Here is a 27,668-nt window from a genome sequence, read left to right as displayed (position 1 = left end):
TACACACTGTTGAAACCAGCTTGGAAACTTTACATTTGGGCTATTGATTTAATAGATACATGGACAAAGGGGTGCTATGCAGTAAAATCAGCAGATTTTTCTGGAACCAGCCACTTCCAATCTCTTTATTTACAGACCTAAATATGCATACTAAATCCAAAGTCAGGGAGGCAGTTTGGAAGTGCTGCCTTAAGTGAAGCAAACCAAACTGAACCTCAGAGAAATTAGTTGTGCAAAAAAGATTTAATTAAATAAGAAAATATAAAAGGCTCATCCCACCCTCTTCTCTCAAAGAACTGTCAGGAACTCTCCCGAATTTCTCCTTCTTCCTCAGACGAAAGGGAAGAACTTCCACTGTCCGAGTCCTCTGCAGATTCACTGGCCTCTAAAGGTATAGGACACAAAACAAACAAACAAACCATTAAACCATTCATTTCAGCAATTTCTTTTTCCAGTTTGCTCACACAGAAGCAGTGTTTTCAATATTCTTTTTCTTCTAATCACAGTTTCCTCAAGGATAGTTATTTCATAACTCATAATCACCTCCATACAGGATACAGCCCTGCACAGGGCCTTGTTGCTGAAGGAGAAAGCAAGGTAATGTTAGGGATTCTTTTAGGTTTGAATTCTCAGTCTCTTAGTCAAGCAGCTAAGTAGAATATTTATCCCATACAAAACTCTTCATCTACTGAGTTCAAATTGTTCTCCTGATTTGTTTTAAACGTTGTTTTCGAGGTTGCTACATAAATGTATTACAACTGTAATGAATTATAAATCATTAGCAGTTTTGTTAGGGTTTCAGTTAAGATGGGGAACTATCGAGAAATTCTAAACGGACAATTAAGATGAGGCACATATGCGCTCCTTTGTCATATTCCAGCATCCCAAAGATGGTGTCAAGCTGCATGAATCCATGAGCTAAGGCTGATGAGGTTAAAGCTGCACAGTAACCTGTGCTTTAGGACAGGCTGCTGCGTTCTGCTGAGATCACATCATGAAGCACTCATTTCCCAAACTGGTCTTAAGCCGTGCATCCCGAGAACCCTTCCTTAACGAGCACTGGCTCCTGTCACCTTGCGGTGAGGTCACCAAATGCCACTGGTTGGTGGCACTCAAACAGCACAAAAATAAACTACAGCCAAGTAGGCACGCGATTCACATGCTGCTCTCATTGATATTTTCAGCATTTGATCCAAATAGGAATTCAAAGACATTTGTGAGCGTTTATTTTCAGAGGTTTCATTAGGAAACATTACCCAAAGGAAACTGATGAAGCATAGTTACTATCTTGTCAGGATCAGTTCTAGATCTGGCAAAGATGGATAATACACAGGACACAGCGTGCACCTGTACAGTTTCAATGGAATTTGTACAAGAAAATAGAAGCATTTCACCCAGAAACATCAGAGGTCACATTTTGTCTACATTAAATCTAGTGTATAATCAATTAACATTTATATGCCAGATATGTACGGAGTAATGCACAAAGTAAGGGTTGTTTTTGCCCCTAAGTCCTGTGAAAACTTCTATAATCCCCTACTATCTTCAGCCATGACTGACCTTGTATGCTGAAATCAGAGCACCTGTATTTTTTGCTGTGAGCAAGGTCAAGCATCAAAACATTGCATGAAAGAATGTGGCAATCTCCTGCCTCACAAAGAAGCTTGACAGACAAATCTTAACTTCAGTTTAGCCTGTTATAATGAGTTTTATTTAATACATATATAGATTGTCTGCACTTAAAAAGAACTTTTTTTTTTTTTTAATCTTGATAGCATTGCCCATGAATTAAGATTGCCCAGCCTCTGCCATCATAAAACTCCTGGCAGTACTCAATGTAAAATTTGAGCTCTGGGTTTAAATTATCTGCAAAAACAGCAGGTAAAGCAACCAAGTGTTGCAGTGTTCTCCTTTACTCTGTGAGGGGTCTTAACACAAAACAAGAGTATGATTATAGTTTTTTATTATTAACGCCTTCCTGTCACAACCTCGATACCTCAATGTGTGCTTGACTGTGATGGAATTTACAGAAACTGTTACCAAAACAGAATAAGAAAATTAATGCTTCCCAAAACCTGCAATAGTTGCCAACATTCCCCAAATACCAGCTTTGGAGATGAGGGCTAAGTGAAGGATCCCTGCAGCAGGGGAGGGTCACTGTCTGGAAGATGCATCCTTGTACCGCACTGGGGCAGAGAGCAATCTGCACTTCCCAGCTATCAGCTCACTTCCCTCACCCTTCTGCTCCACGTTCATACAGAATCACCTGGTTGCTGCAGCAGGATGACCTCAAAATACAGTCACTCATTTACCACTTGGTGTCTGTACCTTTACACACACAACCTCTCTGCCAGCTCCAGAGGTGATAATGACAACCACACAGTTCAAACTGAGTTTATAAGTCAGTCAGTTGTAATTCCCTCCCGATATCTAAATTGCAGGGATAGGGCTGACTACCTTTTGGTAGCAAGGAACCTAAACCTAGAAACAATGGATGAACCAAGGTACCTAGTTTCTGTGTACAGCAGTAAATCCACATGCAAACCTAGGGTGAACATCAGCAGAGCAAGCGGCTCAGACAAGACTCCTGTCTCACTCCTTGGTATGCTGTCTCACTCTCTCCTGCAGTTCATAGCACAGGATCTCTCCCATAGATCACTCAGTGAAGTCTAGCCAGAACTGTGAAGATCCATGGATGTTTGATATCACGGTACAATATCATTAGTCTCAGATGTATTCAGTCTCATTATACACATACAGATCTGTGATTCAGTTGCTGCAGGAAAACAGTAACAGCCAACTTCTTTTGAAGCTTTTCTTATAGGGTGACATCACTGAAAAGTATGCAATCGGGTAGCTAAGTTGACAACTAGCTGGGGACTAAAAGCTGAGCTGAGACACAGACTCAGGGATAACTATGAAAATGAACTTGAAAACTAAAATAGAAATTTCTGCTAGACCTGGACTGCCCATGAAGCTAATTTCAAGATGAAAGTTTTCCCTCAACTAAGTACTTCACAAAATAACAGTGCTTTAACCTACCCAAAAAAGCTGCTTTGCCATTACCATTTTAATAACTGTACTATAATTGAGGATTATGGTCCAATGTTAGGAGTTACACTGGGAAATCACAATGATTTCTGGAGCAGGTTGACTTACAACTAATGTTCCCCAGACAGCTCAACGTTTTAGAAACAAACAACTCTGCTGAAATGCTGTGTACAAAATTTAGCACAAGTCTGCACTACCTTAGTGGCTAAAATTATACAAAAATGGATGAAGCACCAGGAAACAAACTGAGGACAAACACATACAATACCGCTTACTGATGCAAGCCATCAGCTTTAACGTTTGTGACAGAACATTTATAGCAGCTTTTTTATAGCAATCTTTTAGATTCCGAGGGAAATAAATACAAGACATACAGTACATTCCTGGCATTAATAATGGGTGTATCCTTGATTACTGTTTATCCAACTAAAATATCTAAGTATAGCATAACAGGAAATAAATATATGCTTACCTTGGCCAAGAACCACCATGTCATTCTTCAGTTTTTTCAAGACCACAAATAACGTTGGGTACTCAATTATTACTTTGTTTTTCAAATTTTCTAGGAGGCTTCTACTGGCATCCAGTTCACTGTACCTTAAAAATAGCAGGAAAGTTTATTTTGGATTTTAATACTACCAAGAACATAATGTACACTTTCTAAAAAATAAAAAAGAAAAAGAAAAAAAAAAGTTTTCTGGCAGTTCGTAGGATTTTCAGATGATATCATGCTCAGAAGAACTATCTTATGATTCAAATTACGTATTTGGGCCTATTACCCAGCCACATTCATTTTATTTTTAAACCTTTCTAACACCTAAGTCTAAGAGAAAGAGGAAAACTGAATTCAAATTGCTTTACAGGCTAAGATATTTCCAGAGCTCTTAATGAATACTTTGAGCAAAATCATATTCTAAACTGAAACTAAGACTTGCTGTTTACTTGTTTTTCCACTCAGTCACTCTTAGTATATGCTTAATACATGTGTGCACTTCTCCTTTTTCATGCTTACTGGCTTTTTAACATTACAGGTTTAATTTATACGGTTAATAATATACCCTATGACATTTGCTTATGAATTATCATTTCAGTATTGAAAAGATGAAATAAAAAGCATACATAGTCTACCATTAAAGCAAAGGAACACTGGAAGAGCTCTGTTTTTGTAGAAGTAAGGCTTGCCTACCTAGGTTAGACAGCAATGGCTGCCACTGGAGCAGTCATTTCCAGCAGATGGTACAAAACCTCTGCTTGCAGCACCAGCTGCAAGAAACCCCAGCAAAGAGCTGTGCATCTATGTGTGCTACGAGAGGCATGTGTTGTGTACCCCTGACCCACAGAAGAACTCCTCTTCACCCTGAAGGGTGAAGCCAGTTTTAAACAGCCATATTAGTAAACATAGTAAAAACTAAACGGAACACCTTCTCAACAATTATATCCTAGAAATGTAATATTCTGTCCCATCTCTGTAAGAGGAAACCTGCATGTGGGATCTTGGGGAAAGCAAGGGCTATTTCAAAACCCTCTTTATGACAGAAACCCTGTTTCTTTCACTTGATGCAACCGCAGCATCCAACACATGCTCTGATATTATACTACAATCTGAGTTACGCAATTCTTTCTGTAATCAGGATTATTCAATTACTATTAAGCTACTGTATCACTTAAAGCCAAAGGAAGTTCCAAACCAAAACACACTGTGGCAATAAATTTCACATAGCTCCTCTACCTTCTCTGATCATTTATATATTACGCAGTTGGGCTTTCTTTTGTCACTCCACCCCCAAAACAAGACAAAACAAACCAAACAAAAAAACCTCAATGAAAAAAAATCTCACAAACAAACAAACAAACAAAAACACTGGATAGATGAAGGGAATGTATCCTTCGTTATTTTCAGTAATGTGTGATAAAGAACTGTGCATCAGAGGAGTCAGTAGACAAGATTACTAAAGGCAAAACAGGATTTTAGTTCTTTGGATTTCAGCGAAGCATAGTTCGAACAAAAACTATTTCTTTCTCATATTCAACTTCAAATCATCATGAAAATATTTGGTTTCATGTTTCTCTCAACCCAAAGTAATTATGACCTGTTCCTAGTGAAATCCTTTAAAAGGGATAACAGTATACTGCATTTCTTATTGAATGAATATAACCATAGCTTATGGATTAACACACACGAGAAGAAATATATTTACAGCTTTATTTACAGTACTCTAAATGCAAAGTATGGCAATACCTTTCCTCTGGCAAGAACTTCAACACATTCTTTTCTGGTTAAGCAAACATTTACCACTAAGAGGCTAAACTAATTCACATGCCACAATACACTTTCCATTATCTCATGTTTTAGACAAAACATCTTTAGTGTCCAGTTTGGCATAAGATAAAACATTTGTACTTAGAACTATTTTATGATAGTAAATTATTAAAGCGTTAGATCACTAAGTCAAAGCTTTATCTTTTTTTGTTCTTAAAGTATATTTTATTGGTTGACAATGACAGAGAAAAAATCCAAATGTTTAGTTCATAACCCTCAGGGAGAATATAACAAAGAGCCTAGTGCTTCTCGTTCTCAGACTTTGTAGTTTGTGCCTATCCTATCCAGAGACCTCAGTCTATCACACTCCTTCCTTTACACACAAACACACGTTGAGGTTTCCTGTTAATCCACCTGTCAGCCCCTTCCTTCACTGAGCACATTTATGATCTTGAAAGAAAAATACCTGTCACTCAATTCCAGTCAAATACAGGATGGCTCTGCTGAGCAAGACTGACTTTTCAGGTTCTCTCTGACAGACTTTATCACAATAAAAACCTCCCCAATTTATCAAAGAAGTAAAACAGTCATACCACAGTGAGCAGCACAAGCCTCTGGCCACAAGACCGCCCTGTATTACAGCTTTTCCAGAAACCTGAACTCACCACTTTAATTTTTTACTCGTGAAAAGGTTAGACCTGCTTGGCGAAAAACCAAAAAGCATGAATCCTAAACCAGAACGGCTTCTTACAAGTCACACACCACAAGGAGCCGAATACGCACTCGGTGTTAGCACAGGACCAAGGCCTCACCACAGATGGGGGTGGGCAAGGCTGGCACAGTGTGGTGAGAACTTGGGTCTGACATTCTTGTTCTCACCATGTTTACCCACTTGTCCTGTACCACCAGGACTGCCTAGCCTGTCCAATAAGAGCCTATACCAGGCTGCAACTTGTTTCAGGTCCTTCAAGTTCAAACCTATATGTGATGCATCACAACTCTGAAGTGTAAATTTGGAAAGAACCAAGTAATACACACAGTTTTTTTTTTTTTTTTTTTTTCCTTAACTTGTGGTTACACATGCTGCTGCAGAGCATCTTTCCCATTCTGGCACTGAACACACGCTGCTGTCCCCCTTTGCCTCACTCATCTCCCCAGTTCCCGCACTCAGAGGGCCTTCTCTTTACATCCTCCCTGGATCTCTGTCCCTGCTATTTACCTGCTACACGCTTCCTCTGCCCCTTCCATTCACTCCCTCAGTTTCTGTGTTCTACTCCCCCCATCTAATGTACTTTCCTGAATATTTTCCTGCCCTAAGCAAGGCTTTATGCCCTTGTCACAAAGTAGAAAAATGGCCTGGATTTTTTCTTCAGAAAATTCCATTTATAAGGACCACAAAGAGACAATCTTGGCAGACAACGGCTTTTGGTTTTAGCTGGAATGAAGTAACAATAACTGCTTTTAAAAAGACAAAAATTAAACAAAAATTGCCTGCCAGCAGGCAGTTTAAAAGCCTACAAAAATTGAGACAACTGAGAAAACTTAACGAGATTCAGCAATACTACATCTGCTCCCTTAGAACCTTTTACATTTGCTCTATGCATCGCTTTGTTACCTTTAACAAACTGTTGACGTTAATCGTGGCTCTGCACTTTTGCTAGCACCTGCAAACTTCTGCAAAGGGTAATTTCACTATCTATAGCTATTCTACTACCTTCCAGGAATTCAAAAATTCAGCCTCCTAATCTGTCTCCCACACACAGGAATGCTATATTAGGTCACAGCGTCACAACAGACTCTCTCAAAGGGAGCCCTGGGCTATCATTCACTGGTGCAACTTGTCTCCATGAATTCAGACAGCAGGAAATTCCCTGCTGATCAGGTTTTCCTGAATGTCATCTACAGGAACTTTGATTTTAATAATAGAGAAAAATGTGCAATCTGGAATTAAAGATAAATTGCAACCACGTTATTTCTTTAATTTAGTCTTCTAGCTACTGGAAAGAGAGTACAGAAGTTTTTTACCAGTCTAAATAATTACAAACATCAGTAAAGTAGATGTTTGTATAATGGTGTTCCTAACTTTCCTGAGAGAGATATCAGCTAAAACTTTTATTCCCATTTTAAACAAAGACGATGTTTCTTCCTAGAACTGAGTGGAAACATCAAAATATTTCCTTTGCATAATTCAACAATAAATCATGTTTATCTACTTCAGGCCAAATCCTAAAAATTCACAATATTTTGCTAATTTATGAGAAGAAAGAGCATTCCTCCCCCCCTCAATGTCCCCAAGCGAAGGAGGGCAGCATTTTCTAGGTATCTGCATTTGCCTAGAAGAGAGCAAAGACTGGATACAGCTTTTAAAGGCTCTCCCAAGCACTCATTGTGAAGTGCTGTAGCATAGCAAAGATAATAGCTACCAGATGGACTTTCATTCCTAAGTGGTGAATAACCTCTTCGTGTGGTTATGATTTGGTGAACATGGAAGTAGTGAAATGTACTCTTGAATTAGATATGAAAGGAAAGTTATATGGCAGAAAGTAAACATGATGTACTGAAATAATGCAGACTTTTAATATTTAACTTTGTCACAACTCTGACATTCTAAAAATCTAGAACAATAAATTTTTGTAGTCCATATGCATGGAAAAGAATTAGAAAATTCAGTAAGAAAAAGGGCAGAGTCTTAAAAAAAAAGAAGAGAAACAATAAAGGAAATTACTTGCTCTAATACTTCCTTTGTAACATAATTCTTAACAACAGAAGTCTCTACTTTGCCTGAAAGCTCTTAAGAGATGGGGAACAACCAAATTCAACTTAGTATTTTAATACAAAGATGGTAATAAAGTTTACATCGATATTTTAAAACCTCTAAGCTGCTCCTTTCACTCTTCTCTATGGTTTCCCTCCCAGTGGAGGATCTCCACAGTTAGCCTTACACATGCACAGCTTAATCCATACCAATACAGGTAAGCAGCATGACCAATCCTTTTTCAAACCAGATCACCATTTTCAGCAACATCTCCATCACAGCAGAGTAATTTTTTCTTCTTTTCAGAAAAAAAAAAGGAAAACTAGGACAAGCAGCAACCTCTTCTTACCAGCATTTGGACCACCTGTCCTGTTGGGAAGCAGCTGAAAAAGCATAGGAAGAAAAGCTGCCAGCACGCCAAGAAAAGCATCTCAGACTTCATCATCACCTCCCAACTACACCTATATACACAGAATGCAAAAAGGCACATAACAAATTATAACATTGTTCTTTTTCGTTCCTATATTTTAACCATAGGCCACACGTACACAAAAGCCCTATTAAGACAAGCTATAACAAATCAGTCACTTCTCTTTCCTGGATCATAAGAGGCCCTTATATTAAGCAAATCAAAGTATTTCTGCAAATTGAAGTGTAAACTAGAAGCAAAATATTATAGAATACTCTTCTTACAAACATATTTCAGGGAGTTAAAATTTCCTGGAAGTAAAACAAACAAACAAAAACACTAATGCCTAAGAAAAGATCAGAGGACACTAATTGTCACCTAAATTATTGGGCACAATAGTAGCTGTCCAGAAAGATTCATTGGTTTGTTCATTTTCACCCTATAAAATATACAAAAGAGTTAATGGAAAAAAGAGATAAGCAACATAAAAGTATGTTGCTGTAGAAGCACAAAGACTATCCTTGTTTAAATCTCTTGAGAATGAGGCAATTGCATGAAGGAAAAAACACAGTAAAAAGTTCTTCGGTGACAACCATGGAAAAATGTATCAATTGATGGCAAAAACCGTAAAGCAGATAAGGCATCTGTTACAGCAATTTAGTGGACAGAGCACTAAGAGCACTAAGAGAGATGTGGTAAAAGAACTCAGGATACAAAATAATCTAAAGATTAACTGAAGAATAAACCATCTTGAATTTTTTAGTTGAGAAAGTATAATAAAACAAACAGGAGGAAAATATGAAGCTAACTAATGTCATTTTCTTGGATTCAGTAGAATTTGGTTCAAAGAACACAGAAACTGTGATACAGAAATTTCAAGAAAGCAAATATTTTCCCCATCTCGTAAGACATAATGACAAGAAAAAATAAAATCCAGCAGCAAGTAAACATACTATCATTTAAGAGCATCACAGCAACTGTCCTTCACAGAAACAGAAGTTTGCCAGGGAGCTGCATGAACTGCTGAAAAGCTTATGGCTTACAAATCTAAGTTGTTCATGCAGATACACTGTAAAAGGGTATACCATGACTGTCTAAGACTACACACGTATGAGCTAAAGAAACAAACCAGCCTAATGAGCCAATGACAGCCAGAAGGCCTGAAGGGAAAATCAAATTTCACAGGGGAAAAGTTATTAGAAAGAGAATGGGTTGAATACCAAAGATGAATTCCTTTAGTTACAAAAAGCACGAAGATTTCAGTGGCATCTCTAGCATAAGCAAAAGCTGTGGGTGGTTCCCCAAAAATGCAAGGAAATCAAGTTAAGTGACTTGTACCATTAATAAAAAACTGGCATAATCATGGGGAAAGTGATTGTCACAGGCCTACTTTAATTACAGTACTTGTTACACAACCTCATGAGACGATATTGTAAATAATTTTAGAGGTGGGGAGTTTACCAAGGAATAAAAAGGATGCAATGAAAAATTCTTCATATACCAAGTTCAGAAAATGAATAGGTCAAATCTCACTTGAAAGCTTAATGCAAGTCAGCAGTGCGTTGACAAGATTAACAGAAGTACAGGGCTGATGAGAAATGAGCCCTCATAAACTGGCAATAATTTTCTTGCTACACTTGGGTTAATCTAATGAACCTCTATTTCAGAAAAAAGAGCTGTTACTTCTGGAATTTAGGATCCCCAGAAAGCAAATTCAAACTTTTCAAGTTTAGCTCATATGAAGATAGTCTGAATATCTCTAACACTCTGGGCTAAATGGTGGATATATATCCAGAAACTGATACTTATTAGCATGGAAATCAAAGTGCGATAAGCCTTCCATTAAGGGGTTACTAATGCTTTACAAAGAAAAGAAAAAGCTCTGAAATAAAGAAAACAAATTATTTTCTTGGCAAACAAGCAGGAAGGTCAATTCCCTCCTTGGCGGGGTCGAAACAATCAGTCCTAGTTCATTTCCGTCAGGAAGAAGAAAAAACAGAGGGATTCCCCTTTGGCAGCATCATAAGGAAATAACAAGATCTCTCCTTTCCCACTGGAGCACAAAGAGGTTCCCCTTTACTACGCCTCCGCGAAAACACTGATGGCTAATGTGCCATTTTTCACAGTGCTGCAGCTTCCAAGTTCAGTCTATCACTTCAGCTACTTTCAAACACAAACAAATTTGTATATGTGCTTCTAGAAGTGCTTTATTCCAGCCTCCTCGTGGTGCCTGGTGACCAAAACTAAGAAACTCAGCTAGCTGCAAGTCAGAGACTCACCTGCCTTTTCCTTCCACGAACAGCAATTAAACAGAATCTCTGAGGCGTATCCTCTACTTCTGGAAAATACTGAACAGCAACCCAGATACATATCACTGAATCAAACCCTTCAGTACATCTTACAACATGTTTCCTCCTTTCTAACAACTCAATTTCAGCAACTCTCTCCCCAGGTCTAGTGGCAGCAGGGGTGTTTCCAAACTGCAGTCTTCTCTAGGACTTCATGGCCTATCCTCCTGCCTTTGAGTCTGCCTTATATATGCATGCTACACAGCACACAGACTGCAATGAAAGCCTTTTCCATACTATCCCCATGTTATGTATTATGACCATACACTTAAGTTCATCTCTGCTCCGCAGAAGAGGTGGAGGGCTGGAGCAAACTGCAAGATCTGCTCTAGGAACAGCCATTCCTAGACGCACACTCACTTGGAGAGAGGAGAGAAAATCTGCGTACACGTTCACTGGGTATGCCACTCCTATTCTGTAAACCCGGTTGTGATGCAGAAAAGAGGCTACTATGCACAGTTTTCCTTATATTTTAGAACTTGGGGTCTGCCTACCTGCTTTGCAAGCGTGAAGGCTCTGCACATCTTTGAATCTGCCTATGGTGCTTGCAGAACACTAGTGGATGACTAGACAGGGCAAACTGCTGGTTGAAGCCAACACTAACACTTCTATTAGTATCTCATTCTCCACCTCTTTACTTACTCACACATTCTTCCTCTGTAAGTGGTCTGGATCTAACTTGCTGCAACACAGACTGCAGAATTTTGGAGCTGAGACTGCGACTTCAAATAAATCTTTGTGCAACAGATGTTTCAGCCTGAGATTCTCTAGCTGGGACACTCCAAAAACCCTAATGCAATACCATTAATTATAAAACAGTTCATCCAAAATAATTCAGCGTGTGTTACAAAACGCTGGATTGTTGCTTTAAAAAACAGGCACATACTGGTTCATAAAGGAATTCCTTTCAGGGAAAAACAAAAAACAAAAAAAAAAAAGAATGATTGCTCAAGATAGTAAGATGGACAAACTCTGTTTGTTTGGAATCATCCCAAAAATCTTCTCAAAGGTCAAGTAATTGTAGTCAGACATCATAAACATTTAACTATGCATGCTAGGGATTCATATCATACATACTTTTTATAATCAGCAATGACTAGATTTCTGCTTTTCTTTTATGTTGTGTAAGACAGGATTTGGGTTAAGAACGTAAGTAGATAGGAAGGAAAACTGACTACTTTTTACAGTAAAAGCTGCATATCCCAGAATCTCTCACTCCCCATCACTTTTGTCAGCAGAGAGACTCATGTTCAGAGAAAGAAGGAGCAAGTGAGAAGTGATGCTGAAATGGACGCAGTAACAAACCTGGGAAGGCTAAAAATGACCTACAAGAAAATGGAACAAAAGTATTCAGTAAGAAAATTGCAAGTTTTAATAAAAAATAAACCAAAACGAAAGCCAGCGCTCTGGGAAAAAACAGCAGAAGGCAATACACAGGAGCACTGTGTTTAAGAAACAGACTACAGACCTAACGCTCTTTCCCTTCAACACTACAAAGTAGCCAGAGCCTGACTACAGTTGTGCAGTGAAGAATGACTATTGTAAGCTAGCTCCCTGCCTTTGTAAGGCTGGCAGAGCTGCTTTTGTGCCAGCTGCTGTGAGCCAGAGAGGAGTAATGAATTCTACTGTCAATCTTCAGCTGGCGTAGGCTAAAGCCAGCTTGGGGTCTGTTCCAACTCATGCCAAGGCCAGCAGTTCAGCCAGGGATTTGTATCCCTAATTCCTGTCTCATGTATACCACGTACTAAATAAATGGGAAGAGAAATTGCTTCTTAAATAAGACTAAAGGATCTTAACAAATCACCACACACTTTCCAACACCTGCAGGAAATGCAGAGAACAATAACGCTTGAGAAGGTCCAACCTCAATATGTTTGTTCTGATACATGAATCAAGTAGTATTTTTGAAATGATTTCTAAATACGATAAAAAGTTGATGCATGCACCATGCTGGTAGCTGTGGTTTTTTGTTTGTTTGTTTGTTTAAACAACCAAACCACGTATGAAAAGCAGAAAGCAAAATCTGCAAGCTCCACTGGTTTCACATGAAGTCATTTGGAGACTACAATGCAGAAGGAATTACCCTGTGAAGATCATACAAAAAATTAACACTATCTAAGGAAAACACTAACACTACAAATACCTGAGGCTGTGGGTAAATATAACAGTATTTTATACTCTTATAATCACTGACAAAGAATCAGATATATAACAGACTTTCTTTTTAATGACAGGAAAATAAATAGTTCAATATAAATATAACATTTAAAAATATTTGTTTCCATTAATCCATATAACTCTTTGAATTCCCAGACAATAAAAGTCTGTTGGCGTACAGAGGCTAAAGCGAAAAGAACTTACTTCATCTTCCTAAACCTATTACTGTGACTACTGCGACCTACTAATGTGATCTAACCCACAGATACTGAAAAACAATAGACCAGAAAAGAAAATTCTCTTTGAGCACAGAACTCAATCATCCAAGGAAAGAACTCTCATTTCTGCCAGCTGATCTTGAGACAGGGAAGTGCTCCAACATTACTAACATCATCCAGGCTTCTGGGAAGCAACTGCGCTGGATCAGTCGAAGCAAAATAAGCGTTCACCACCATAAAGCAATGACATTTAGTAGAGAAGAACCTCCAATACTTGTTTAGCATTTTCTTCCCTGTGGTCCACAAGAATTAAGAGGCAAACATGCCAGCATTCTCATGTTGCACCAGCCAATGTCACCACAGAAAGTAAGAAGCCCCTTGATGTTGCAACTGGCACAAAAATGCTTTGGATAGTTTTGGCTTTCTGAGCAACTGAAGAAGCATGAGCTGCACCAGTACCACTGCTACAAACACCAATGCTACAACTGACCTGATATGCCAACATCCCTAGCTAGCATGGCTGTTTTACAACAGGAAAGGTATTCTGCACTCAGTTCCTGGAAGGATATGGTCCAGTGAAAGCAGCGGGCTATAGGGACACATTCTGAAGCAATGCTTATGGGCTATTTTGAATATACTAACCGGTAAAAAAGAAACATTTTTATATAAAAGACCTAATAATGAAGTTTAAGAAAGTATTGTTTTTTAATTCCATTAAACTAAATGTGGTTCAAGACAGACAACTATCTCAACTGACTTCATGCAAGATGTTACTGAATCCAGAAAGAGAGATCACTGAACAGTGCCTCTTAGATAAAAATATCCATGGTAAACTAGGTCTGTTGTAGTTCATTCTCCCTTAAAAATAGGACGATCTTACATGATAAGGAAGAGCAAGTACCTCTCCAGCCATTAACTTAACCTATAACAAATATCAAGGATCTGTTGAATTTAGGATTTTTGTTTCTGCTTTTTATTTATTATTATTATTGTTACACAAAGCCTAATAAGGCAATTCTCAGGAAAAGAAGAAAGTGCATTTCCCAAATCAGACTGTGTAATTTGGCAGTTGCATTTTTTCTTCCCTTAGTGGAAAAAACAATACTCTTACCGTATGAAGTCACTTTGAAGGCATCCCAAATAAAGGACTGAAGGCAGTCAGGACATTAATTTATCCTGAAGAAAGAAAAGACTACTTTATGAAAGAATGCAGGCTGTAAAAACCATCCAAGAGGCAGTGGCTAAACCTTTCTTGGAATAGCTTCAACCAAGGAGAGAATGGACACCAACTAAATATTGCATAAGAGGTGATAGAGGCAAGCACCACAAATGGAAAACTAACAAACCACTCAAATGCAGATGCTTTCCAAACCAAGGTTTTAAAGAAAGAGTTGTGTAACACTCATGACTTTGAATCCTCCTTCGTAAGATTCTTCATAAAATACAACTAAATGAGAAGACAATCAAGTGATGTAACGGTTCTAGTGTTATCGGCTATTAGGTGACAGGTACAGAGGAGAGGATACAATGAGTGATTACGCTTTAGGATACTCCAAACAATCATGGAGTGCTATGAACTCATACTAAAAACAATTCTTACAAGTTGAGATTAGATAGGAGCTAGAGATCAGGATAGGGAACAAGAAAGCCAAAATAACAGCTTATCACAGATGGGAAAGTTGTCTTGCCACTACTGACTATGAAAGGCACCTAGGAGTAAGAAAGCAAGCACCACGTTGTTTAGCTGCTATTCATAACATCCATGCAGCACTTGATTTATCCAGCTGCTTTTAGAAGTTCTGCAGAGTTCCTGTGAGGAAGCAGAAATCTGCACTGCATGGTTAATTTATATCTTTGGAGAAAGAAAATAAAGAAAACCCCAAGACTTAAAGCATTCTGTAAAGGACCTTCAAAATGAAAGGACTGTTTGCGATGAAATGCAGAGAACAGCCAAAACCGAACCACAGACTCCTGTTTCATAAACATTCGCAGGAAATAGTAAAATCCTTCTGTAACATACTTATCTTAAAACTAGCAGACGAGCATTTTATAACCCATAATAATCCTGCTTAGATGTTCTCTGAAACACCACTGCACTGCCTCGGTAATCCATAATCCCAACTATGAAAAATATTTTTCTCAAATGGTTCTGCTAAGCCAAAAAACAACATCCAACCAAACAGCACATTTTTTTTTTTTACAGCCTTCCCATTACCTAGAACTTGTGGAGAAGTCATCTCCGGTGGGTCCAGGGGAAGTTTGGGTAACAGGCTGTTTATGTAGCTTTGCATCATTAGTAGACTATACTGATCCTACTCCTCCAGCCTGCCCACGGAGTGACGAAGGTCATTCTGCCATGCTGGAACAGAGTCCAGAACTGTATGGAATGAGGTGGCACAGGGTGAGCTAACAGAGACACTCAAGATGACACAAAGCAGGAGTCAGCAGCCACTGCTAGGAATAGAGCGGACCTGGCCCAAGCATTCCCACTGCAACACCAGGCACTGATTTTTACCATGAGACAAAATACACCCTAATGAATTTAACTGGGTGGAATCATAGTAGACAAAACCAAAGTAAATTCTCTCTTAGCTACAATGCAACTAGAGTAAAAGTTCAGATTCCCTCAGAGAGCCTTAGTCACAGCAGCTATGCTAGCACAAGCACACCCAGAGCTTGCTGGCAGAGACAAAGCCTATGCTGACAAAAGATGTTTTTCTGCTGACATGGCAGTCCCATCACTTCAAACAAATTTTCTTCTTTCCTTCAGAAGCAGAATTTCCTTTCAGCACACTGCTTCCTTGACTGGTGTGCACAGCCACACAGCTGGGCCTGCTCCACTGACCAGGAGGTGCATTTCTAGTCCAAAAACCTCCTCGTTACCTTCCTACAGTTCTATAATATACATTTGCTGATTAAATATGTGACTCTAATATCAACCAACAGAGCCAATTCTTGGAATACACATGAGGCTCAAATGTCAGGGTATTTCATGAGATTCTTCTAAAAAGCTTTGTGAAAAAGAATGCTCTCTCAGCTCTCACCACGAGCTAAGGAAGTGCTATACCAATTTAGAAAGAACAAAATGGTTAAGTAACAAAAGAAACTGATGAGCAATAGAGATTGTCCACTTTGATACTAGTTTATTTTCCCAAGCCTTCTACGCAATTCACATACCCTATTTCAAAAGATCAAGAGGTGAATTGTACCTGCTATTGCAAAAGCAAGTTTTTCCTCCTTTCTAAAGAACTGCAATGTAAAAAAAAAGCAAGCACCTATCTGAAAGGTTAAGCCAAGTAGCAATTCAAACAGTTGTTAACGCTTCTTTAACTGAAAAATATCCCCAAGCGTTAAAACTAAAATACTGGGGGAAAAACTAAAGAACGTGTATAAATGCCTGTATTTTGAAGATACAAATGAATATTCAGCATCATTTTCTGAACGCTGCCTTTCCGATCACACAGCAAAAAGTGACATACAGCAGTAACAATCTGAAAGCATTTTCAGTTTTTGCTGCATTAATTTGAGTACAAAGAAGGGGACAGAAGTTGTTCATGCTCCGGGAACCTGTCCTGAGCACCACTGCTAACAGATGAACCCAAGCCTGCAAAAAACATTTTAGAACTGGAAATAGTTCTATGTCTACTTAAAGCTATTTCAAATAGTGATTTCAAAGAGGGAAAAATATTAAAATCATGAGAAGTTTATATTCTGGGGGCTTGAGTGATCAAGTACATTACTCACATCTGAATAATACTTACTGGGAAAAGAAATGCAGCATGAACAGGAAGTTCAGTTACAACTGAAATGTCTTTCCTATATCTTTTTTTCCCCTTAGAAATAATACACCATGCTTTAGGGAAGCATGCTATTTTCACTTGTTACATTTGAAGAAAAGAATGTACATTAAAAACCCTAACTAGGAATCACTGGTCAACCACACTAAGCTACATTAAAGCTGGTACACATCCTTTTCAGTAACAATGACAACAGCGTGGAATGTTCAAAATGGCATTTATACCATTAAAGATGATTTACTTAACGTTTATTTTTGAAATTCAAGATTATTGCCTGTTCAGGAAACAAAGATAGCAATCCTTCACAAGTCAGAACTCTGGAAACCACACCCACCAATATCGTAGCATGAAGAGTGATGAGCCAGTAACTGAGAAAAATGCATTCCTTCAGATGCTGCCACTGGATGCTGATGAGCAAGTCATTTTTGCTGCAATGCTTTAAAAGGACAGCTATCCCACTCACTCTCCTGAGGGGTTAACATATCCACAAAGGTGCTCGAAGAAGGGAATGGACATCCACACTTCTGCTGGTCAACAGAGTATTTTGCTGCTTAATACTCATCCAGCAGTGAGCTGAGTCACTTGCATGGATGGCTGCTGAAGCAGTTCAGGTACAGGCACACTTCCCAAACCACCAAAACCACTACGGTGCTATGAGCACCACAGTTCTTAAATTGTCCAAGTACAATTTAGCAGAATTTACAAATCACAGTATTTGAGCAGATACTTCAATGCTGACATACGAACAGACAAAGAAATAAGATCTTTGCAGCATCATTTTTAAGGTGGCTGGTAATTATGCACACAAGTTAATCCATGGGATTGGGCTATTTCTTCCTGGTGCATTAAAGTTCAAGAAATGTGTTCTTTCTTTTTGCTGTCTTTAATTAATACGCACACAAACCAATGAACCACATTACCTGGTGGAGTTTTGCTTCCTGTTCTCTATTTTCATTAGAATTTGTACATCTGACCGAGGAGACATTGTATATGTCTTTAATCTGAAAAAAACAATATGCAACAGAAATGAAGAAACAATGATGTACTTCAGACTCTTCCTCCTATCATCTGTAAAAGATGAGAATCTTTTATATGTCAACAAGCAAAAGCATTTTTTTTCCTTCATAAAGAAACCCCACATTTTCCACATCTTCAATACCTTCTAAAAATTAGGGCTGTAATTATTGGTATGTTTTTCTAACTGCTCCAAACAAAAGGATCACTGTCACCCCCACTGGGCTGAATTATGCTACGTTTCTTAGACTTAGAGTTGCTTTATTTGATCTTTATGTTATAAACCTTCATTATCTTCTCCTGATTTACATGTGGAGGGTTACTTGGGTTACCATGTTCCAGGGTTACTTGGTTGGTCAAAGTTGGGATGGTTTTCATCACAGCAACTAAAGCTGTACAGCTGACAGGGACCTCAGCCGTCCATGTTTGAAGTGCAGTGAGGTTAAGCAGTCTATTCAGAACCACTCCCATCTTTTATTAGCAAAGTATATGGACGAGGCAGAAAGCAAATCAATACGCACCTTTGACAAACTACAGGATCTGACTCCACTGGATCAATGTAGGGCTTAAGGATATCGGTGAGTGTTTTATCCTCTGGCACCCTTTCCCCAGAGATAAAAATCAAATACGTAAGACACGGTTCATCATGCACGCAGAATTCTATTATCTGAGTCATTTACAGAAAGCTGTACATTTGCACGCTACCGTGGTACACCTGAATACTTCATGGGTGGATTATAAATGTGGATCAATACAGCCCAGATAATTGACAATTCCATATCAATTTCAACACTAAGACTTCATTGGCATCTGCAAGGAGTAAACAGATGAGTATCTCCAGTTCCAAACCCTGCAGCATAACATGTTGCCTGTACAGACCTAGAAGTAGATATTGGAATATTTCACATCCACCTTTAGACTAGGAAGAAAGGAGAGAAACATTTGTCAATAAGAGTTGAATTTTTGGCTTTTACAAAATGCACTTGCGGGCTTTCCTACAAAGCAAACAATGAAAACATTTCATTGTATGTGCAGGTCAGCTCCAGCACGCAGGCAAAGAGGGAATGGAAATCTTGCTGCTCTTCTGCCCCATGAGAGCAGAACACCTTAGCTGAGGGGATATTGCCACCATAAACGTACCAGGTGCTTGTTCACTGCCAGGAAGGAGTAGCAATCAAATATTTCCTTTGATTTGACAACCTCCTTAGCCTTCAAAGAAGAAAGTACTACACAACTTCAAATACCTTTTAAATTTGAATGCCCTTTTAGTTAAGACACAAAATAATATTCAAGTTTACCTCATGTAATGGAAATAATTAAGAATGGATCAAAATATTTCCCATTTGAATTTCAATAGAGTAATTTCTAAAAATCCATTTTTCAAACTCTGTACCTTTTTAAAATGTATTCAGCATGACAGTGAGGAAATACAAGCTTCAAATGCCAGTAGAACTTCTGCTCCCTGAAAAGAAGAAGAAATGCAGATTCTTAATGCCTCACTAGTTAGCTGGTAACTGCTACTCACCTTTCCACAGCACAACATAAATAGAAGAGGGGTCAGGGGCAGGGAGGGAAGCCGCCTTTCAGTATAACAGTGAAAACAGACATTGGAAAGAATAAACGTAGTACAGAACTAGCAGGAAGCTTCTGTAAGAGACAAAACTTGATGTTGCATTCCGTTCTCCAGTTCGTTGGTTGGCAAACCATCCTGCTTCTAAAGCTAGCATAATTAGTATCTGACAACAGAAACTGCTGGAGCATAGTTTCAGTGCAGTATGGCGTCAGGAAAGGCAGAACTGCCTACAGGGTGTCCCTCTAGATCAGGAATCTGCTGAAGGCAACAGTGACTTCAAGCAAATCATTCTTCCTTTTCTTGCTTCAAATTCTCCCATCCCGTACAATGAGCGTAACTATCTTTTTCTAAGTGAAATCGCATAAGTAAAAAGCACAGTCTGAAAGGATGGTTCTTGGCCCTTTCCTCTGGTTTAGAATTTGACACCTGTGACAAACAGTGAAGATTTAGGAAGCAGATGCCAGGTATCTATTTGAAGCACAAGAACTTCAAGTGGTACTTTTTAATTTAATTTAATTTTTACTATTTAAGATCCATCAATCCTTATATCTAAGATAATCAGCAACAGTTATGCAAAGATTCTGGTACTGCTACAATTAAAAATAAACACACTGTTGCTCAAACATGCTGTTTAATTTGCTTATCAGGCAGATGGAACTATCCAGCAGGATCTAGCTGCCTGCAGAGACAAGCATACGTACAATCAAGTAAAAAGCAGTAAACAAGTTAGTTGCTAAGCTCAATTAACTATCATATCAATTTTCAGATGCAGGCACTTTATAAAGTGCACTTACCAAATACGTAATTATTGACTTAAGTTAGGCCTGGGGGAAAGCTAAGCTTTACAGCTGTGCTACACTTCTCATAGGCTAAGTACAATCACAGGTATTATCTTTTACCTTCACCCCCAACAAAAAAAGATGCAAGAACCCCCCAAAGAGCTAATAATTAGTATATTAGAATAAACTGAACTGCAGGTGGCTATGGTCCACAAAGCACCGTGTGACTCAGTAGAGCTGTATGTGCCTTGTGTCTCGTGATTTTTGCCCTATATCTGCTCATGCTTGTTAAAACTGAGAATGAAGGATCCCTCCTTAAATGAAGAGGTCAAGTTACAGCAGATCAGGTCTGAAACAGGTGAGAAAATGGCATGACTACAGCTGGACAGTAAGAGACAAAACATTATTAATTACACTGCATACACAATGCAAAGCTGACATCTTGCCTCATGGATTTTTATGCTATTTTGCATATTGCTATGACACTTTTAAATTACTGAACTGAAAAAGAAACAACTCAAAATCGTGAGTATACAGGAATTTTGAAAGTTTTTTGCAAGGTGAGTGAAACAAAGCTTTCCAATTCCTCATCTTAACAACTGAAAGAAACACTGAAAGAGGCTTTTATAAACACACCATCAACTAACTTGAGCCTTTCTAGCATTTTTTCCATTTAATTCACCACTAATTTGTTCCATCAGACCATACACATCTATTTTAAGCAACCAACTCTTATTTTGATGTGGACTCTCCTTCTTCCAAATCTTTAAATCAAGACCTTCAAAATAAGGTACTGCCAGATACTTCCCCCCTGAAGCAGAAACAGCAAGGCGTGACAATGATGACAGAAGCATGTATGCGGTCTGAAGGGCTGTTTCTAACACAAACACTTCAGTGAGAAATGTTCCAGAAATACTTCTAGCTATCTGCTACCTGTTAGGAATACTCTGCGTCCGCAGGAACAGCACATTCTGATTTCACATGCAAGACCAGTTCGCTGTGGGCTCACTGAGGCAGACTCAGTTCATCACTGCAGCTGTATAATCAGCTTAAGAGGGATCTTTTCAGACTCTCACCCTCCCTCCCCCTTTCAGGCACAATCTAGCCTATGGATTAGGGAACAGAAAGAGCTATGAATCAGGAAGACTGAACATTAAATTTAAAAATATCAGAAAGTTCCACCTTGGAAAAACAGAAACGTTGATATTTTTCAGCATGCTAAAAGCTAAACCAAGATGAATTCATCTCTCTTCAAAATATGCTTGCCTAAAAGCAAATGACAAGCAAAAGGAGGTAAAAGCATGGTAGAAGAAGGCAAAGAAGGAAGAAGCTTAGAACTGGAATAGTCTCACACACTTTGCTGTCACGTGAAGTACAGAAAAGCAGTAATACTTCTGCACAAGTTTCCATAAATAGAAAAAATCGGTAACAATCACCTGGATGCCCATTATTAAAGGGAAGCATCCCTCACCATCAGTGATTCCTGCCCAATACAAGAACTTGATGTCAACTCTAGATGCTATCAAAGCTGCTTCACAACAAGTTCAGATTTAAGTTAGATATCCTGGCTCCAAATCTCACTGACTTCATTTTCCGTGATGGCTCACTGGGGTAGTATTTCCTTCAAATGTAACTGACATGTACTATGTTCATTGTCTAAATGAAAAATGCTTAATTGAGTAAGTCATCCCGAGTTGAGTAACAGCCCACGCTGCTTGAAGCGTTCCACTCGGCTGCCATGGAACATCAATCCACGGTTTGCTTGAATACCAAGGCCCTGACTATAAAGTTATCAAACAGCACAGATCTGGATGAGGCACAGCACATCCTTGATGTCAGTAAAAACAGCATCACAGCCCATCCCTGCGTTGCTTGGCTTCACATCCAATTTTGGCTACTTCAGAAGCACAGAAACCGATCAGAGAGAAAAACAGAAGCTAAGGACCTCTTCCCCTGCATTAGATGTAGCTGCAAATGGTGTTTAGAACTGCACAGACTGTTCTGCTATTACTGTTCTACACTAGAGTAACTTTCCCTTTCATTTTCCCTAAAACTTCCAAATAATTACTTTCTGTAATCAATATAATTTTTCCTCTCTCTTTTTTTTCTGAAGAACAACATGTAAGTGATTTTTAAATTCACGACAGCTGAAGCAGGTTTTTTACTGTTGATAGTACAAAGACAGCACTGATAAATGTGACCGTTACCTCCAGCTAGCTCTTGGCACAGCTATAAAGATTTTCTTCGCTGGTTTTACAGTTAATGCAGTACCCTAGAAGACATTTCAAGTACTGTGGGTGCATGCAGAATAGGTGCTGGCAATTAAAGGACAGATCTAGGATCTATCTAGAATCCTATAGAAGATTTTAGGATCTGGAGACCCGACAGAAGTGCCTTAGCGGAATTTGAAAAGTGTTTCTGAACTGATAAAAAGAGATGAAAAGGAAATAGTGACCTTACTCTTAAACTATCTTAAGTTTCACAATACTCAGTACTCTCACCACATGCATCGAGGTTTAATTGAAACATGTGGTACTCAGTATCTACTCCTTTGGATAACGTCACCTTTCACAACTTACTTAAGCAATGAAGTAAGTCCAAGTAAGTAACTAGATTCTCTTGTGGAATCCAAACAAACATTAACAGAAGACATCATACAGAAGCGTGATGGTTTCCTTCTCCCCCCACCAACTACACGTTCCTCGCCAAAATGAGTTTTGCTGTACTTTGAAGAACAGCACACTAAAAGGGATGTCTCCATTTTGTTGGAGCTTTGTTGAGCAAATTCTGGATTTGATGTATAAACAATAAATATTTCTACTGCAACACTTCTACTGAAAGTTCAAATGTTTCCTAGTTACAGTAAACAACGAGACAATCAATGAAGATGAAGAACAATTCCACTGCAACACATCTGGTCTTCTGTTGAAGGACCTCCCAGCAGCAAGAGATGTTACTGACCACATGTGTGCAATAAGCAAACACCATGGTCTTGAGCTGAGAGCCCCGTGTAAATCAGAGGGAGACTTGTAAGGAGCCAAACTATAATTATCTTTAACAAATAAAACCACTGTCCTCTTCTATAAATAAACAAAATGACCATCAGATTCACTACGAAAAGAAAACAACTAAAAAACATCTCAGCTACAGAACTCAGTAACTACTTGTTTTCACATGGGATGGTCTGAAAAACTACTGACAGACTGAAATGCACCAAGGTTGTGCTCTCTGCTCACTTCAGATCAGAACTTCTTTGCTTGCGAGGTCACTTTTGTGGGTCCTGGAAAGCAAGCAAAACTATGCACTAAGTGATAGCTGAAATCAAGTTTAGCAGCTCCAGCAGAGTAATGTAATCCCCCAAACCAGCCCATATGACTCCTTGGTAAATTCTTAACATCAGCAACACTTGAAAAAATTCATTCTAATTATCTTTACCTAGTTCAAGACTAAAGACTGACCTTTTAGGGTTTTCACATGCACCTCAGAGTAGCTTCCACAGCACTGATGATCACTTAACTGCTGCTAATCTCAAGGCTCTACACTACATTTTACTCACACCAGTATGACGTCCGAAGCCATTTGCAAGCCAGATAAGACTTCACAAACTGGACTCAAACTGAATTTGCTAAAAGATCCTCTATTATCTGCATTATTTGAGATCACAAGTTAGTCTAATCCACATGTTATCCAGCACTGGCACATATGCTTTCATAACAATGAATTTCGCAAACCAACTAATGGAAGCTAGGAAATGAAGAGTGGTTAACACATCTGAACAACCACAGACTTGCCCTGCAGAGCTGGCAGGGGCAGGGGATGATACCAGAACACATGTTGTACCTCCTCACTTTGGATGGCTCTCCTCCCTGCCTCAAACAGCCCAGCAGCTTGGCTCACATAGAGAGTATGAAGGAGACATCTGAGCAGGCGCACAGCTTTCCACACACCTATATGGAGCTGCCTCCAATCTCCATGCTCTGTAGCAACCTTTCCCCAAATCCTGGCTGACACACAGCATGAGTGGGGGCTCAGATCTACAGAACACAGGCACACCAGACCCTGGCAACTATCAGGTCTTAACCTCACAGAGAGCAACTATTAGCATAGCTTTCCCCATTTGACTGTAGTATTCAACAGTTACGTGTCATACCTCAAAGTCACATGGGACAGGTGTTTAATGGCTGATGGATGCTTTTTGTTTCAATCACACTTTGGGTTTGATTTCTCAGTCACCCACATACAGATTAGGCACAACATGCCTACTACAAAAAAATAAAATATAGTTCTTAAACTACATCACTGAATTCAAACCATTCGTGCCCACTGCTACACAAATAACAGAAGCAGTAGAAGAGAAGAAACGTCATCCTTGTAGTAATCCCAGAGCACATCCTGTACCCTTGGACAGCATTTGCAGACGGTTCCTTCCTATCCTTTTAAGAGCAGAGGACAATATATTGTTCCTCTGTCTCAGAACAGAACAGATGATAGGAGCAGATGACGGGGGGCTGCCAAGAAGCTCGGGTTGTTGTCTGTCCGAGAGGGACACCTGGTGGCTGGTCCCCACTGGGGCACTTCCCCTATCTATAGGTCACTGTTTTTAAGTCACAGAACAGGAAGAAAAACGCACAGGGAAAGCAGAACTTGCCACCAAAACTAAGAATGCAAAAAAATCCAAGAGAATCTGGATCTGGCATATCTGATTACTACGAGAAGCAAATAAGGCTTTTTTTTTTTTTTTTTTTTTTTGGTATTTTAAAGTAATTTTACAGTAAAAGTCTGGGTATCAGAGAAAACTCAGAAGAGTGGATAACGGAAAGAACATCTGAAGCCTTTTCTTAGCCTTTTCCCTACACAAACTCCAGCATACACCAATCCTCCAATGGCTGCAACAGAGGCAAATGGATGAGGAGTGACCCATCTCCTACTCCGAGGCAGCTTTTTTCAGGGACAGGAATCTTGTGTAACCATTCTCTATTTCTCCTCTTCAAATCTTCAAATATAAGTTCCCTCCTAACAACAAAGCCCCAAAAAACTTTCACAATGTCATTTAACAGATGAAATATGCAACAGCACTGATTTATCCTCCTCCTCATGTTGGTAGTTTTCAAAATAAAGCACGAATTGCATGAGTTATTAAACTGAACTCAAACACCCTAAAAAACATGAACTGCAGCAGGAAATACTAAATCTAAACAGTTTGTGTAGAAAAGCTGTGCATCTAATAGATTTTGAAAGTGAGCATGCCAGTATGAATTTACATTCACATCATTATGTGTTCAGTGAAAACAAAACATCATTGCCTGGTAGCCAACTGGAGACTTACTTCTTATTAAAGATAGTTGAATTTTCTTTTCTTTTTGTGAATCCAATGGGCAGTGTCTTCAGATTGATATTATGCCTTCGAGCTCTGTTTCTCAAGTAATTGATCTATAAAAAAAAATATATATATATATTAATCTGAATAATTTTATTTGAGTTATAGGAAAAATTACAAAAAGAACAGCCATGCATGGAATATTTTAAGAACGTGCACGATGCCAGCAATTTATTCTTCCATACAATTGGATGTAACCACCGATACTACTATTACACAAACCCTGAGAGTTCTCCAAAATCTGGGGTTGTTCACACCTACACAGTGGAGACCCCAGTCCTGAAACCCAGCCTAGGAGTGCCTCAGTAGGAATTCAAAGGCAGCAAACCATGCCCAGCAGTCACACTGCTCATGTGGGACTTACGAATTTATTTGTTGCCGGCCGATGCACAGACAGATCTCGAGCAGCTGCATCAGCTGCTCTTCCCACATCTTCCAGGAACCGATAATCTGAAGGTGAAAAAGAAAACCCAACAAAACAGAACAGAAAAAAATAATGCAGCGTTGAACTATTAGAAATAATGGATTTAGAAAAGTACCTGGAACGTTCTTACCGCTCAGAAGGTTCAGGTCAGTAAATTCAGTCACAGAGACAAACGCAGTTTTGTCCCTGACTCCACTACAGCTCAGGGCAAGTTTGTGCTTCTTCACACACAACAGGCTGAAACGACAAAAACACACGTTAGCGTCACACTCAACGGGACAGCAGGCAAAATCCCAACAGCTTAACTCAGGTAACAGATACCTGCACGAATACTTCATGCAGCGCGGACACCGGTACTTGGCCTCCTCTTCGCCACACGTCTCACATCTGAAAGAAGCAGAAAGCGGCTCTTGGGGAAGGGGTTGCCATGCTGGGCCGTGGCGGGGCACCAACGGCCTTCAGAGGGAAAGCCCCACTGCTGGTATGCACAGCACAGCACTGCGGGAACACCTCCACACATTGCCTACGTTAACACACGCTGCAGAGATGCTCTGTGGAACGCAAAGCCAGGCCAGCTGCGGAGCTGGACACACAGCAAGGCTGCGTCCGTGCGTGCACTGCAGCCAGCTCCACCACAGCGTCTCTGCAGTTACACTTTTCATACAGCGCATCGTTACTTCTCTCAGGGTTTGACATTCACACTGCCCCCTGAATGCCACAGCCCATGCCCTCTACGGGACAGAAATACCATGCAAGAGTTTGGCCAGCAACGAACCCCACAGGCCGGGACCCCGCAGACACGAAGCACCGCCGACAGCCGTCAGCCCTCCGCTCCGCCCCGCCCTTCCGGAGCCGCCCCGCCCGGCGGTGTAGCGCGGCGGCGCCCCCTGCTGGCGGGGCGGAACGCTGCACCGCGCAGCCCCAGTTCTCCGTACACCGCAAAACCAAACCAGAAACGGATTCGCCTCTCTGCTGCACACCCGCGCCGCGCGAGGGAAAGCTGATGCCGCTCCCGGAGACCACCCCCCGCCTCCAGACCCGTCCCGCACGCACGCGAAACGAGCTGCCGCACGTGGCACGCCGCCGCTCGACCCACACCGAGGAGCGCGGGCCGCAGCCTCTCTCTTCGGCGGCCCCGCTTTCCGCGGATCCCGGCGGAGGCGTTACCCGGGCCGCGGGCCGCGACCCGCGGAGCACCCTGCGGGCCGCCATCCCGCACCCCGCCCGCGCCCGCACCTCTGCAGGGCCATCTTCCGCCCGCAGGCCGCGCGCTGCGAGCTCTCGCCGCCGCCCTGCCCCGCCATGGCTGCGCCGCACCGCCCCCCCGCGCTGCCCGACGCGGCCCTCTCGGGGCGGGCCCGGCCGTGGCGTTTCCTGGGCGGCGGCGCCCCCTGGCGGCAGACCGCTCTCCCTCCCGCCCTGCGGAGCCCGGCGCCCTCCCGAGCCGCCGTACCTCCTCCCCTTTCCAACCCTCCTGGAGAACCACGCTTCCCCTGTGCTTTGGTT

The 27,668-nt window shown here is 40.3% G+C and overlaps 1 protein-coding gene across 1 annotated transcript; it reads right to left on the bottom strand.

The window, feature by feature from the left end:
- Positions 1-20: 20 nt before the first annotated feature.
- Positions 21-27,475, bottom strand: ZNHIT6 (zinc finger HIT-type containing 6). The gene is made up of 10 exons (XM_422364.8): positions 27,399-27,475; positions 26,484-26,549; positions 26,293-26,399; positions 26,103-26,188; positions 25,688-25,791; positions 19,403-19,471; positions 18,531-18,611; positions 17,916-17,996; positions 3,524-3,648; positions 21-385 (listed from the first exon to the last, which is right to left on the bottom strand). Exons 1-10 carry the CDS (start codon positions 27,464-27,466, stop codon positions 300-302), a joined length of 873 nt encoding a protein of 290 aa, XP_422364.3. The 5' UTR covers positions 27,467-27,475; the 3' UTR covers positions 21-299.
- Between the last annotated feature and the right edge of the window lie 193 nt (positions 27,476-27,668).

This window comes from Gallus gallus, chromosome 8 (assembly GCF_016699485.2).
Source record: "Gallus gallus isolate bGalGal1 chromosome 8, bGalGal1.mat.broiler.GRCg7b, whole genome shotgun sequence".
NCBI lineage: Eukaryota > Metazoa > Chordata > Aves > Galliformes > Phasianidae > Gallus > Gallus gallus.
This window is presented reverse-complemented; position numbering and strand designations above follow the sequence as displayed.

Coding starts and splice junctions, on each gene's coding strand:
- ZNHIT6 (XM_422364.8), bottom strand. CDS start 27,466: ATGGCGGGGCAGGGCGGCGGCGAGAGCTCGCAGCGCGCGGCCTGCGGG. Junction 26,189..26,292: donor TGACCTGAACCTTCTGAGCG/GTAAGAACGTTC, acceptor TTTCACCTTCAG/ATTATCGGTTCCTGGAAGAT. Junction 17,997..18,530: donor GATCCTGTAGTTTGTCAAAG/GTGCGTATTGAT, acceptor TGTTTTTTTCAG/ATTAAAGACATATACAATGT.